Source organism: Sorghum bicolor, chromosome 1 (assembly GCF_000003195.3).
Source record: "Sorghum bicolor cultivar BTx623 chromosome 1, Sorghum_bicolor_NCBIv3, whole genome shotgun sequence".
Taxonomy (NCBI): Eukaryota; Viridiplantae; Streptophyta; class Magnoliopsida; order Poales; family Poaceae; genus Sorghum; species Sorghum bicolor.
This window is the reverse complement of record NC_012870.2, coordinates 3927736-3941975: the sequence shown is the minus strand read 5'-3', so window position 1 is coordinate 3941975 and position 14240 is coordinate 3927736. Positions and strand designations below refer to the sequence as shown.

The window sequence follows — 14240 nt, the reverse complement described above, 5'->3', positions numbered from 1 at the left end:
TTTTGGTATATACATATCAGGATGTAGCTAAGAGCTGAATCAATGAAAACTATATCTGTTTTTTTTTTGTGGTTAATATTGGAATGTTTAGGCCTGTTCTTGGTGTGATGCATGTGGTGTGACAATTGAAATTGTTGGGTGCATATAGATTTTCATAGATTGGCCTCTGAAACTGTATATAGAATCTTGATATAATAGGTAGCTCTCCTGTCCATTTGTTATTTTTTTTAAAAAAAAGGCATATAGAAGCTCTAAAAGTTCTTGAACCATCTGTTGTATAGTTGGAGCAATTTCAGAAATTGGTTCAGGCGTGCTAGCAAGATAGTACAGGAAACAAAACAGAATTACTGTACAAATGGGTTGTTTGTGTTCTAAATTTGTATCTCTCTTTATTCTCATAAAAGTTGCCTAACCCCTTCAAATTTTGTAAGGATAATATAGACAGCGCCCTAAATTACCTCTAGCTAATCATACTACTACTACTACTACTACTACTACTACTACTACTACTACTACTACTACTACTACTACTACTACTACTACTACTACTACTACTACTACTACTACTACTACTACTATGTTTTCTGATCTCTCAAGGGCTTAATTGCTTGTGGAGTTTACACCTCTTGTTCTAACATAGTTTCCTCTGACCGTATTTGAGCATACTAGTAGTGTTTTCATAGCTCAAGTTGACATGCTTGCTTAAACCGTTAGGGATTGGAGTCAGGTGCTATTAGTGGTGCTCTATAAATTTCCATGAAGTGTGTTACACTGAGGAAATTGAAAGATCTAGCATATAGTTATTGTTGATAAAAGGGTATATATTTGGTATGACTGAGTTGTAATTCATTGTGGTGTGTGTCACGTTTTGATTATCTTTGATGACTGCTCAAGTCATGTTCTTGCTTCAAAGTCTATATCAGTATTTTTTTGTTGTTGTATCGATGACCAAAGTTACACATCTGGGGATGCCTGTTGAATTGTAAATAAAATATAAAATAAAATAGTAAATTAAATCTTTGTGGCCAGAGCAGTTATATCGGAAAATTCATGCATTTGGGTTATTCAGCGAAATTGAGCGAGCAACTTGTTACATTTTTTCAAAGTCAGTTTGAGGAACTCGCAGGATATAAACCATTTCTAGCAAGTATGCTAAAATAACTGGGGTCAATGATTGGTTAGATAGGTGTAAACCTAACTAATTTTTCATTTGGCTTTCATTACTAGCTTACGGTCAGATGCTTGAGAAGCACATTGCACAAAAACTAACAGAAAAGGTAAACACTTGTGTTGGCTGGTGATTTGATGAAAAAAAATCTAGGCTGGTCAATATAGTCCTAACATGTGCTCTGTTGGTTGACCTGTTGTTGCTGGATACTTGGGCAGTTTTGCAGCTACCCATTTGCCGGTGTACGGCCATGTTCAACTTCAAATTAACAAGGATCAGCCTAGATTTGTACATCATTGTAACTTTAACTAGGCGAAATATTTTTTTATTCCCTCGACTATTGCGGTGTTGGCAAGTATGCGAATCTGCGATATTTCCAACTTAAGCAACTCATTGGGAGAGGCGAGACCTCGAGGGAGCTCGCCTTATCATTAGTGGTTGTCTTCTTCATCACTTCTTCCTTTCTCACTACGATCTTATCGCATCCAGCCTTGTGAAGGTCTTCTATGTCACCATCTTTCCCCTCCAAAATCCCTAGCGGCGCTATCACCATCACATGCCAACACAACAAACCACGATCACACTATCTTGATCCTGTCAAGGTCGGGTAGCCAAGCAAGGTTGGCCCCTTGATCAGCCCGAAGCAGGCCATGGGAATGGGAATGGGTAGCGTCGCGGCCAAAATTCTTCATGACGGTGAAAAACCCCGGCAGAGTTAAACCCCTAGGGTGGGCGTGCAGTCACCGCCACCGCTGTCGCTCCCTAGGTCACGCATGCGAGCTTTGTGTCTAACGAAACTTGATAAGAATTAGTTAAATTTAGCTTAGGACACAAAGCAACAACCCAAACATAGATTTTTTTTTCTAGAATTACATAGTACAATGTAGACGTCCACAATATGCATGTGCACTCACCCTTATAGTCTAAGCATAGATGTGAGAAGGAATATAGTTTTTTGGAAAAATTCTACTTTTCCTCCCCCAACTTTTACAAAAATTCATTTTTCCTCCTTCAACTCGAAAACCGGGCAAACCATCTTCTTCAACTTTTCCAAACCGTGCATTTTACCTCCCTAGAGCTGTTCCGAATGAATGGTGGTTTTGCTATAGTAACTATGGTTTTTTCTTTTTCTTTTTAAATTATTTTGGCTGAATTTTGAAAATTATAGTAAATCACAAAAAAATCATTAAATAGAAAATCTAATTTTTTGGACTCCAGATAAATAGATCTCCTACTACAACTAAAAAAAGAACAAAAGTAAGACTATTTCTTCGTGCGACATATTGTTTAGTTTCGTCGGTCCACCAACGTGCGACGGCCCTGCAACTTCCGTCCCATGTGACCAAGGATCGATTCCCACGCCGCCTCTTTTTCTCTACCAATTTAAAAATTATTAAATAAAAAAACGTCTCTGGACTCCCGGTCTACTGCCCTTCCCGTCGTTGCCCTCCTCTTAGGAGAGGGTCAGGAGGCATGAGGTGGAGTGGCTGGCTTGGTTCCCGGTGCCAGCTTCATTGCCAAGGTTGTCTTCGCAGTCCTCCCTTCTGTCGACAAGATCCGCACCGCCGTGGACCCCCTGGCTAATTTTCTTGTAGTCTGGTTGTGCAACTCGATGGCTTGTTGGCGATGGTGCAAGTCGTCCTCTCCAACGCCCCCACCGTGCGGCTTAAGGCAACCACACACTTCAGGAAGCTGCTGTCTCTTTGTCAAGCTCCTCAACTCTCACATCGAGAATGTTCATAAACAGGCATGCACTAAATTACAAGAGTTACTCTCTTCTATATGGGACTTATGTAGAGTGATGCTTAGGTTTTTTTGTTTTTGTTTTTGCAGGCTATATGGCTTTAGGTAATGTTGGTGGTGATTCCTCAACGCGGAGCCGAGGAGTCAAGCGCCTTGTTTCCTTGGACAATTGAAAAAAGTAGTTGCGCCTTCTATCTTAGGACGGAGGGAGTATGACTCAATAGAGAGCTATTTGGGGGTTATGATTCAGTTATCAGTTTTCACGTGAGTACAATTGAGTACATTGCATAACCCTGCTCTTTGGGTGTGATCTGCAAACCTGACAATAGATGAACCTTATTGTTTGGAAGCCTTGTTAATCGACGTCATGAACAATACATGACAACACTTGATTATTATAGTAAGTATCTACAGGCTGCCCCAATCCTCTTTTCAGGAGCTTGTAAAAAAACATAACCCACAACAATTTCTTTCCTTCAATGGGTGTATATATTGATGATGCTCTATTTACATAATGCTCGTCTGTTTGAGAGAAAAAGTTTATCATATCTGTGACCGTGCTACATTTGTCATTAGCTAAAAAACACTGGGTTATGTAATGCGTTGGTGCATTGAGCATTACCATGCTCCTTTCAATAGTTTGAAATCACCTTGCCCCAGCTAGTATTTTGTCAGTGTTTGGAAAACTAATTCAGCCCTCATTCAACGCAAATACATTCTAGCAATGGTACTTGTTACATTGCTAGTGTATTTTTGAATGTGGAGCAGGGTGAGGATTGCTATACTGTTGAGACCCAATTGTCTGATATGTTACTACTTATTAGTAGTGCCGCAATTTAACCATCTGCATTGTAGGATTGCTATACTCCTAAGTACAAATAAATGATAGTACTAATGGATTGGTCCTGTATAATACTCTTACTTTCCAATTGTCTGATATTCTTGTTTTTTATTTGAAGATCTTTTCTATGATGACAGAATCCATTGTTTAGTATTCCTGTTGGCTTCCAATTTATGCATTGTTTCTGATGTTGTATAGATAATCTTCTGTTGAATTGATGCCGAATCCAATTTCCTGTGGGTTTTATGGTCAGACTGATGTCAAGACTCAGGCCTGGTTTCACTAAGCTTACATGGGTAAGGTATTCAGTGTTGCTGTTAAGACTGATCATTTCACCTAACCGAAAATACAGATGCACTACAATGGTTCTGTTGGTTCAGATGCCTGTTTGGTATAGTACAGATGCACTTCAATGCTTCTGTTGATTCTATTATTTATAGCTTTCAAGAGCATCTAGCAGCACAAAGAAAGGAGCGAGAGAAGGAAACTTAAGAATTGGGATTTAAAAAGCAACTAGCTAAGGAGAAACTTGAAAAGAAGAAGCAAACTTGATTGATAGAAATATGTCATGGTTTATTCTATCAATTTTATTCTGTTGACTCGAATTAAATTTTGCAGGAGATGATCTTTTGGCGATTGCTACTGACAAGAGCGAATTTGTCCGCAGGGTGACACTGAGTCCAAGCCAATTAGCCTGCACTGGAATCTACTCCTAAATGTTAAAACAAAATTGACAGAGGGACACTGCAACTGCAATTTCAATATGAGAAGGCTGATCAAGTGAAACGAGACTATATCATGAAATTATTTTTGATCCAAATCTTGTTTTTTGAAAAGTTCAATAGTATCATCGTAATGTGCCTTAATTCTTAAATCTTGCTTTTATCATCCCGGGAGTTGTTGCAGGTAGTTTGGTGAACCATGAAACTTATTGAACAGAATTAAACGGAAATGTTATTAAAGAGTCTGAATATTAGAATGAATTTAAGGTATTTGATTTTATTAGATTTTATTTACTACAACAAAAATTGAAACGGTGAGACTATTTATTGCACAAGAAAATGAGTATGATTTTAGAATAAGTGTTTTATTTTGAATTTGGTATGTCATGACCAGTCCCACTGTGTTGTGGTAATACGACCATGCTGACATGCTGGCTTTACCATCATCAAATTCCGGTGTGGCAATGTGCATTGATGTGTCACAGTGGACGGAGTGTTGGTCTATGTGCTCGTCGATCTCGTATGTGGCCGTCACTCATCACAAGTTGAGGTGGTCGAAAATGGAATGTGGTCATTGCTCATCTTGCACTAAGGTGGTAGTGTAGTCGTGTTTCGTAAAAAAGGGGGTTCATGTGTGTTGGAGGGCCGACGGAATTTGTCAGAGACACAAAAGGAGTTTAGATGAAAGATAACTCATACAAAACCTTTATAAAGACCTATGGAATACTGATGTTCTAAACATCGTGACTGCAGTAGTTGTTTAGATAATGCTATAACACACGTTCATGCATATATTATCGTATTATTGTGTTTTCCCGTTACAATGCACAATCATTTAAGGGCTTTTTGGATTAAATATTACTTTAATGTCGATATTTTTATAGTATTGTTATCTTATTATGCGATACGTGTGTTTTTAGTAAAAAAAATTAGTTGTCCGATAGCAACGCATGGGCACACTACCTAGTCTACATAGTAAACATATAATATGGTATGCTGTAGTAAAAAGTTTTTGCTATAAAGATTTTTTCCTTTTCTTTTTTTATTTATTTGGCTGAATCTTTGGAAAAATCATAGTAAATCATAGAAAAATTTATAAAATAGAAAATCTTCTTAGACTCTACATGAGTATATATACACAATGAACATATAATGTATGTATGATTTAGTTTGACAAAATAATTATAGAAGCTGCAGCTATGCATTATTTCAATTAATTATAGAAAAGCATACATCTAAAGCTACAATAAAAAAACTATACTAAAGCATAGTATATTATGTATTTACTGTATAGATATGCTCATGTGGAGTCTAAGAAAATTAGATTTTATATTTTATGATTTTTAAAATATTTAGCTAAAATAAATAAAAAATAAAAGACAAAACCTTTATAGCAAAAAATTTGAATCTACTTAAGTGGAGTCCAATAAAATTAGATTTTCTGTGATTTACTATGATTTTTCAAAGATCCAATCGAAATAATTAAAAAAGAAAAAGTAAAAACCACCATCTGGGCCTTTGTTTGAATTTGCGCACGGTACTGCACGTCTGCACTCATGCGAGCCCGGTGGGCGAAACAAAAACGAGCTCGATGGCCCAGGAAAAGTACAGCCGGTCCAACGTCCACCGAGTTCACGCGTTCAGCGTTCTTATCCCTTGGTGTTTGTTTAGGCACCACATCTACCGTCCACTAGCCCCACGATCCGCGTGAACTCGATCTAACGAACCTCCCTCCACCATTGCTTGGGCGAGTTGAAGTCGAGCTGCGTGCCGCATCCGCATCCGTCTCCCCTCCTCCCAGTCTTGTCCACAAGTTCCATCCGGATCTGATCCCCTCGTCAAACCAGTAACACCGATCTAGGGTTTCACCTTTCCCCTTCCTCTCGTTCCTCCACCGGCGCTTGCGCTTCGCGGTGCGTAAGCCATGATTGCGGCCGGGACTCTCGATCCTCCTACCTACCTGCCTCCACCGGCGCCCCGCAGCGCGCCTGCCCCTCCACCGGCGCCGCGCCGCGCGTCTGCCATGACTGCTGCCCGGCGTCCCGCTCCTATCTACGTGTTCAACAACGAAGTGCGTGCGGGCGAATTGATCGGCAGGCCGGGCAAATTGATCGGCAGGCCGGGGGAAGGGTGGACTGAGATTAAGATCGTTTGCAGGAAGGCTTACGGATGCGGGGACAACATCAAGGAGGCGTTGAATGGCCTCAGTCTCCACGTGCTCCTCGGCGACGATCCGCTTGTCAGCTCATCCTTGGCCATCCGCATCAGCCCAGAAGCTCATGAGAGATTCAACTCGGAGCTTGACGGCCGTGCCCGAAAAAACTGCAGGCCGCACTACCTGAACAGTAATATGACTGCGAGGGCCAGCATAATCCTGATGGATGAAGAGCAGGACCTCATGATCATGATGCTGTTCCTGCAGCGCGAGGACCTTCGTGATCTGCCCTACTACCTCGTTTACGACCACAAGAACGCGTCACTCTCCATGATCAGCTACATCCCAGATCCCCTCGAAGTCATTGGTATGTTAAAGCCCGTCCCCAAGCGCACCTCTGACGGTGCTTATGAGCTGTTCCTCATGGCTCGTGAATCTCACGATGGTCTGCCCATGGCTTTTGACATCGACCGGCCGCCCTTTCTCTGCGTGTTCTCTCTGTTGATGGGGGCAAACCTGACTTGTGCATGGGAGATGAAGAAGAGGGTGAGCTGGAATGTGCCGGTGAGCGTCTATGAACGATTCATGACGGACATGACCTTCTCTTTTCAAGGCAAGGGTATTTGGGTTGATCTGTCGCAAGCCATCATGTACTGTGACCTGCAAACCACTGACTCTGTCATTGGTTTTGACTGCATCAAGTTGCCAGTCGGGTGCGAGCTTAACTTGGAGGATGCGTTGGACTGTGAGGAGTCGATGAAGATGTCCCGGACCATGGGCTGTGTCAGGGGCTCAATCTGGTTCGTATGCATTCGCCGTGGTGAGCACAATGCAGATGACTTAGTGACAATGTGGACTCTGGAACTGCCTTGGGGGCAGTGGAAGAATGAGGCAAGGTTTCCTGTCAGAGAGCTCTGGAGGTTCGATGGCTTCAAGGAGGGCGGGTTGCCGGAGGCGCAGGTGGGGTACCCTGTCCTCATGGCAGATGGTACCCTCTGCCTTGTGTTGTATGACGCTTGTTCAGATGTTTCTTCGGTGTATCACATATGCACCTTTGACATTTGGAACAAGAGGCTCCTATGGCATGGGTCTGTTCGTCACCACTCTTTTACTGAGACAGTTGCCATCTCTTCGCATTTCTTCCAAAGGAAGCATGTTTCACACAAGAGGAAGTATGATGAACTCCATCCTGTAGCAGGTCCTGCTTTCGCCGCCAGGGAGTAAGTTCTACTACTACTGAACTGTTCCATTCTGATCTTTGCTTTTCATGCTTGCTTGATTTTGTGACCTGCTTTTCCTTTATCTTAGCTACATAAGAGCATGGCTAGCGCTATCATCTAAGTCCTTGGTCTTTTTGTTTGACAGCAATGTACTGATCAAGAGTCAGGGAGCGTGGTGACAGGTGTCAAGGCAAAAGTTGCGTGTCTTCTGCTGGATCCGGGTTTTTTGTTGCCAGATTGCTCTTAGTAGTTGGGTTCATGTTCCTGAGTACTCGTAGCTTCTTTCGAGCTTTGTTTCCATTCTGCTATGGATGTTTAAGACTCCCCTTAATTTCTTGCAAGTCTTTAGGTACTTATCTTTTGATTGTGCTGCATTTGTGAAACGTTAACTTGTGCCTGTGCTTATATTATTCTATGTGCGGAGCCAGTCGTTTTGTTATTGTTAAACCATGTTGGTGGATGGATGCCAATCTTCTTGTTTAGAATTGGAGAACCTTCATGATTTCTTTTATGGGGATAGAAAGCTAGACGGGTGTGGTTCATGTGGTTTCGGTCTGACTACTACTTTTTATTGGTAAACAGATATGGCAGACTGCTTCTAAGAGTTCAATTGATGAAAATTGTGATGTTATTGAGTTCTGGTTATTGAAATGTTTTGGCTTATTCTTTGTGATCCATGTGGTATGGCAACTGAAATTCTTGGATGAGTATACATCTGCATAGATTGTATATAGACGCTGTAAAAAGTTCTTGAACCACCTATTGTATGGTGGGAGACATCAGAAATTAGTTTGGCTGCACTAGTAGCAATAAGGAAAAAGACAATACAGAACTATAATACAAATGGGGTTGTTTGTGCGTTGTGTCTATCTCGTAAAAGGTGTCTCTGTGCTTATATCATTCTATGTGCTAAGGCAGTCGTTTTGCTACTATTAAAAACCATGTTATGGATTTCAATCTGTTATTGTCAACCAATTGGAGAACCTTGATGAATTATCTTTTATTCCTTGTTTGGTTCTTCACCAAACCAAAGGGGGTTGGAGAGGACTGAAGGGGATTGAGGGAGATTTTGACTTGTAGGGGATTAAATCCCCCTCAATCCCCTCTAACCCTCTTGGTTTCGGGATGAAACGAACAAGGCTTTATGGGGGCAGAAAGCTAGATGTGCACGGTTCATGATTGCCCTGTTCTGCTAGGTTGGGCTTACAACTTTGTTTTGGTATATACATATCAGGATGTAGCTAAGAGCTGAATCAATGAAAACTATATCTGTTTTTTTGTGTGTGGTTAATATTGGAATGTTTACGCTTGTTCTTGGTGTGGTGCATGTGGTGTGACAATTGAAATTGTTGGGTGCATATAGATTTTCATAGATTGGCCTCTGAAACTGTATATAGAATCTTGATATAATAGGTAGCTCTCCTGTCGATTTGTTTTTTTTTTTAAAAAAAAGGCATATAGAAGCTCTAAAAGTTCTTGAACCATCTGTTGTATAGTTGGAGCAATTTCAGAAATTGGTTCAGGCGTGCTAGCAAGATAGTACAGGAAACAAAACAGAATTACTGTACAAATGGGTTGTTTGTGTTCTAAATTTGTATCTCTTTATTCTCATAAAAGTTGCCTAACCCCTTCAAAATTTGTAAGGATAATATAGACAGCGCCCTAAATTACCTCTAGCTAATCATACTACTACTACTACTACTACTATGTTTTCTGATCTCTCAAGGGCTTAATTGCTTGTGGAGTTTACACCTCTTGTTCGAACATAGTTTCCTCTGACCGTATTTGAGCATACTAGTAGTGTTTTCATAGCTCAAGTTGACATGCTTGCTTAAACCGTTAGGGATTGGAGTCAGGTGCTATTAGTGGTGCTCTATAAATTTCCATGAAGTGTGTTACACTGAGGAAATTGAAAGATCTAGCATATAGTTATTGTTGATAAAAGGGTATATATTTGGTATGACTGAGTTGTAATTCATTGTGGTGTGTGTCACGTTTTGATTATCTTTGATGACTGCTCAAGTCATGTTCTTGCTTCAAAGTCTATATCAGTATTTTTTTGTTGTTGTATCGATGACCAAAGTTACACATCTGGGGATGCCTGTTGAATTGTAAATAAAATATAAAATAAAATAGTAAATTAAATCTTTGTGGACTCTACCCTATTTCAATGCCTGTTGGATTGCTAACTAGTATTATAAATATCAACACCAGGGCATTGCTTATTAAAGCAATTCTTTGATAGCAAAAAATGTATTTAGTTTGATACATATATCAGCAGATTGGGTGGAAGCGAATTAAACTAGCATGCTGAATTGCTGATGCATATGGCCCTGCTAATTTTGACTGTCAAATTAAAACTTCATTACTGCATAGCGTCGTCAGGTCGGGGCTAGCTTTACCAGGCAGCATATCTGTTTGTGCATTACCAAATTCTCAAATTTTTTCAGTTCCTATCAGCCATGGCAACATACATAAAATGTCCCTTGTCGCTTTGCTTGCTCTTTCAGTATGGTTTATTGGTATACCTGATACATGTAGAGTACTTGAAGCTCAACTGGTGCAAGCTAGGGGTCTAGGACAGAGCTAAGCTAGTTTTGTGAAAAAAGCATCATGTTGTTTTATTTAGTGTTGTTTGGGATAAGCTTTTTCAAAAGCACAAGATGCACAATTTGAAATGCTGGGTCGGAGTCGGTTTCCCACAATATGTCGATTTCATCTTCTTATGATACTGTGTATCCGTGTGTACCTATGATTGCTCATTTCGTCCAAGATTTGTAATCCTTATATTTGTTCAATTCATGTTATGCAATGGTTCTTTGCATGTGCCTTGGGAGGATTGCTCCTGTGGACAGACTCCTAAGGATTTTGCAGAGTTGAACCAGGAATGGTTTGTTGCTTGAGTTATTAAATCATACTCCCGCCATTCCAATTTGTAATGGAGGGAATACTAGTTTGGGAATATGTCTAGTTACAATGTATTTTCTTGCATGGTTATGTCATGGTTCTGATTCAGACTGATTGTTGAAATGTTGTCCATGTCTCCATGATAATAATTAGAACTAGACCGTTTGAGTGTTCGAGTATCTAGTGGGTTTTGGGTGGAAATGGGTTGGTGTGGCACCTGTCTGCCAAAAATGTGCATTATTACCTACTAGCACTAGGAGCCAGTTGAATTTCAGCATCATGACAAATTGGGGACATGGAAGATTCTTTCTGCAAGAAATATATAGGGATTTTGCTTTTGCTCGCACATCCAAATACAACCATGAAAAAATGTGAGTTATTGGTTTTTTACAGTGATTTAGATAGTGCTTATCACTGCGGTCAAAAACAAAATGTCTCTGTTACAGTGATTTAGATAGTGCTTATTGGTTTTTTACTTGTTTTAATTAATATGTTTCCCTTCTAGAGATGTTAACCTTTTGATCAATTTTTATTATGTAAGTGGTCAAGTTGGTTGCTATTGCTTATTGGTTTCAACTCCTAGCCTACCCCAACTTTCTTGGGAACAAAAGGCTGTGTTGTTAATTGTGTAACTAACATCTTGAGCTATGTTGACTTCTCTACCTGTTGCTTGTTCATTGAATGTATTAATCATAGCAGTTTGTTGTTTGTCCTTTGTTCCTTTGTTCTTTGTAAAGTTGTTTGACAACTAATACAAGAACTCAGTTGGGATTTGATAGGCCAAAATGGGAAAGATGGTTGACGAAGAGATGAGACATAATGATTTGTATTCTATTGCACAAGATGATGTGGGTCCTTTTATTTTCCTGTTTGTTATCTGTGTTAAGAAATTAGAAAAGAATATAGTATGTATTATTTGTGAGTTTGAGAGATTTGTTGTACTGTGAGGTTGTTGGTTTTACTGCTTCTAGATAAACCTGTTCAATAGAGAGGGTATGCTATTTTGTTTAGCAAAACTGCTTACATCTGTGCTGCACTGCTGGTTTCGATGATGTTTGAAGTTTTCCCAAATGTGCTATTATTTTTAACAAACATGTATGCAACTATAAGTGAACTTCATAGTCTTGGTGCACTATAGATGTTTGTGAGTTTGTCCATTGTTATGTTTGTCGATCTCTAAGGTTTGGTGCTAGTACTACTGCACATCCGTTATTTGTAGAATCTTTTTTTAGGAAGTTATTTATAGAATCATGGGAATATCTTTGTACTTAAGCACATATTTGCATAAATGGTTCACTAATTATTTTATGTGTCGAGGTATTGGCCCTTGCAATATGATCTTGCTGATCTTCTGTTACAAAACTGCCTACTCATGGTCTGCAAGTGTGAAATACATTTTGAGTTGTCCCATGTAACAGAATGCTGTATTCATTTGATGTTTATATATAGACACTAGACCATCCAATTCTGGTGAACGAATGTTTGATGCATGTTTGTAGAGTCGTATACTTTATAAATATAAATATTTGAAACTGAATTTTGTAATATTCAGTAGCCTCATGTTCTGTAACTTTCTGCAGATGGGTGTATCTCAGAGGTCGGGGCTAAGGCCCCACCAGTTTTCCTCAAAAAAGAATCTTGAAGACACCTTAGAGAACTCCTGACGATGAAGGTGTTTCGGACAGACGGACACGAACTTGTAGCCTGCAACCTCTACACGAGTCTCCCAACGGAAACAGTAGATGTAGCACTCTATCGCATCTTGTGGTTGTCGGTGTTCCAACTTCTGAACTCCCAGATGGAATCGGTGTCGGAGCCTTGCTCTTTCGCTTCTGCCACCAAGGCGGCCTTTGCTTTCCATTCTCTTCCTCTTGTCTTCCCTTTTGCCTTTCACTGTGTTCTGCGTCAAAAGAATAGCAGTCTTCGAGTTCATGCACATTTGCTATGTGCGAAGCATGTCGAGATTTTAACAGCGGCTGCTGCAGCCTGCAGCTCCGAAAGACCGGACACTTGGTAACTAATCGAACCGCCAGATCGCACTTGTGGTAACTAATCTGAATGGAAATGCTCTCGTTCTACTAAAGTTTTTTGAAATGTTTTCTTTTTTCGTTTTTCCAAAGTAACATTGTTATTAAATTTTAATGAAGTCCAGTAGGGGGCAACTTTTTCTCAAAATTATGGCTAGACAGCTAGGTTGTCAATTGAATGAAGGGCTTCAAGGGCCAACCTCTAAGCTGGAGGAGAGATCATGGATCAGGCTGCATGCGCATCAGATTCATCCCACCCATGAAATCACTCCATAATGAAACTGCCAAGAGCTTATAATCCAGATATCCAAATTGGTCAGCCAAAAACAGTGAGAGTGCATCTTGTAAGATGGTGTCAAAATGGACATAAATAATGGTTCCTGCATTCACAATGTCCCCGTAGAAAATAGCTGGGCTGAACCACTCAACATGTAATGTGTACTACAAAATGGGGCATTTCCAACAAACTTACATGGCATTGGTACAAGTACGGAGGATATCTGACTTGTTAAATAACAAGCCCTTTATCAATTCATCAAAAACAACAATCAATGTCTCAACCTGCGCGTTGCAGCAGATCGACAAGCTGAGGAGGGCTTTCGTCTGGGCGGGGGATGTTAATGTGGCTGGGGGCCGCTGCCGGGTCGCCTAGACGATCGTGTGCTGCCCAAAGGAGCTCGGAGTGCTGGGCATCTCTGATTTACGGAGAACCGGAATAGCTCTTAGAGCGCGATGGCTTTGGCGTGACAGGCGCAGGGGGATGCTAGTTCCGCCTGCCGAGCCGTCGGTGCTCGCTCTTTTTCATGCGGCGACTCTGGTCAAGGTAGGCAACGGAGAATCTGTGCTCTTCTGGACGGACAGATGGATACGGGGGAACTCTATCCAATTCCTGGCACCGTTGGTCTTTGCGGCGGTGAGGCCAAGGAGGAGAAGAGCAACGGTGGCCGAGGCGTTGCCAACTAATGCATGGCTCAGCCACTTGTCTGAGGCCGCCTCGTTCGGATGATGGTGGAGGTAGCGGCTCTTTGCGATCTGCTTGATCAGGTGGTTCTCTCGGCGGAGCCGGACACGTTCTCCTGGTCACTCGACGAGAGTGGTGAGTATTCAGCTGCCTCGGCTTATGGGGCCATGTTCTTTGGCTCCGTGGCGTTGCCTGGGGCGAAGCTGGTTTGGAAGACCGCGGCGCCGCCGAGAGTACACTACTTCTTCTGGCTCACGCTGCATGGAAGATGCTGGACTGGGCATCGGAGGTTCAGGCATGGGCTGCAGGACTCCGATGTCTGCATCGTTTGTGATCAGCACTCGGAGACTATGGACCACATTCTGGCGGACTGTGCTTTCAGTCGAGAGGTCTGGCATCGGTGCATAGACAGGCTGCACCTCGCGTACCCGCTTCAGCTGCCGCTTGGCCGCGCCCTGGATTGGTGGACGACTTCCAGGAAGCTCGTGCCGAGGGC

At 41.3% G+C, this 14240-nt stretch overlaps 1 protein-coding gene across 1 annotated transcript; it reads left to right on the top strand.

The window, feature by feature from the left end:
- Positions 6178-8319, top strand: LOC110435819. Its single transcript, XM_021461881.1, has 2 exons — positions 6178-7849; positions 7995-8319. Exons 1-2 carry the CDS (start codon positions 6399-6401, stop codon positions 8026-8028), a joined length of 1485 nt encoding a protein of 494 aa, XP_021317556.1. The 5' UTR covers positions 6178-6398; the 3' UTR covers positions 8029-8319.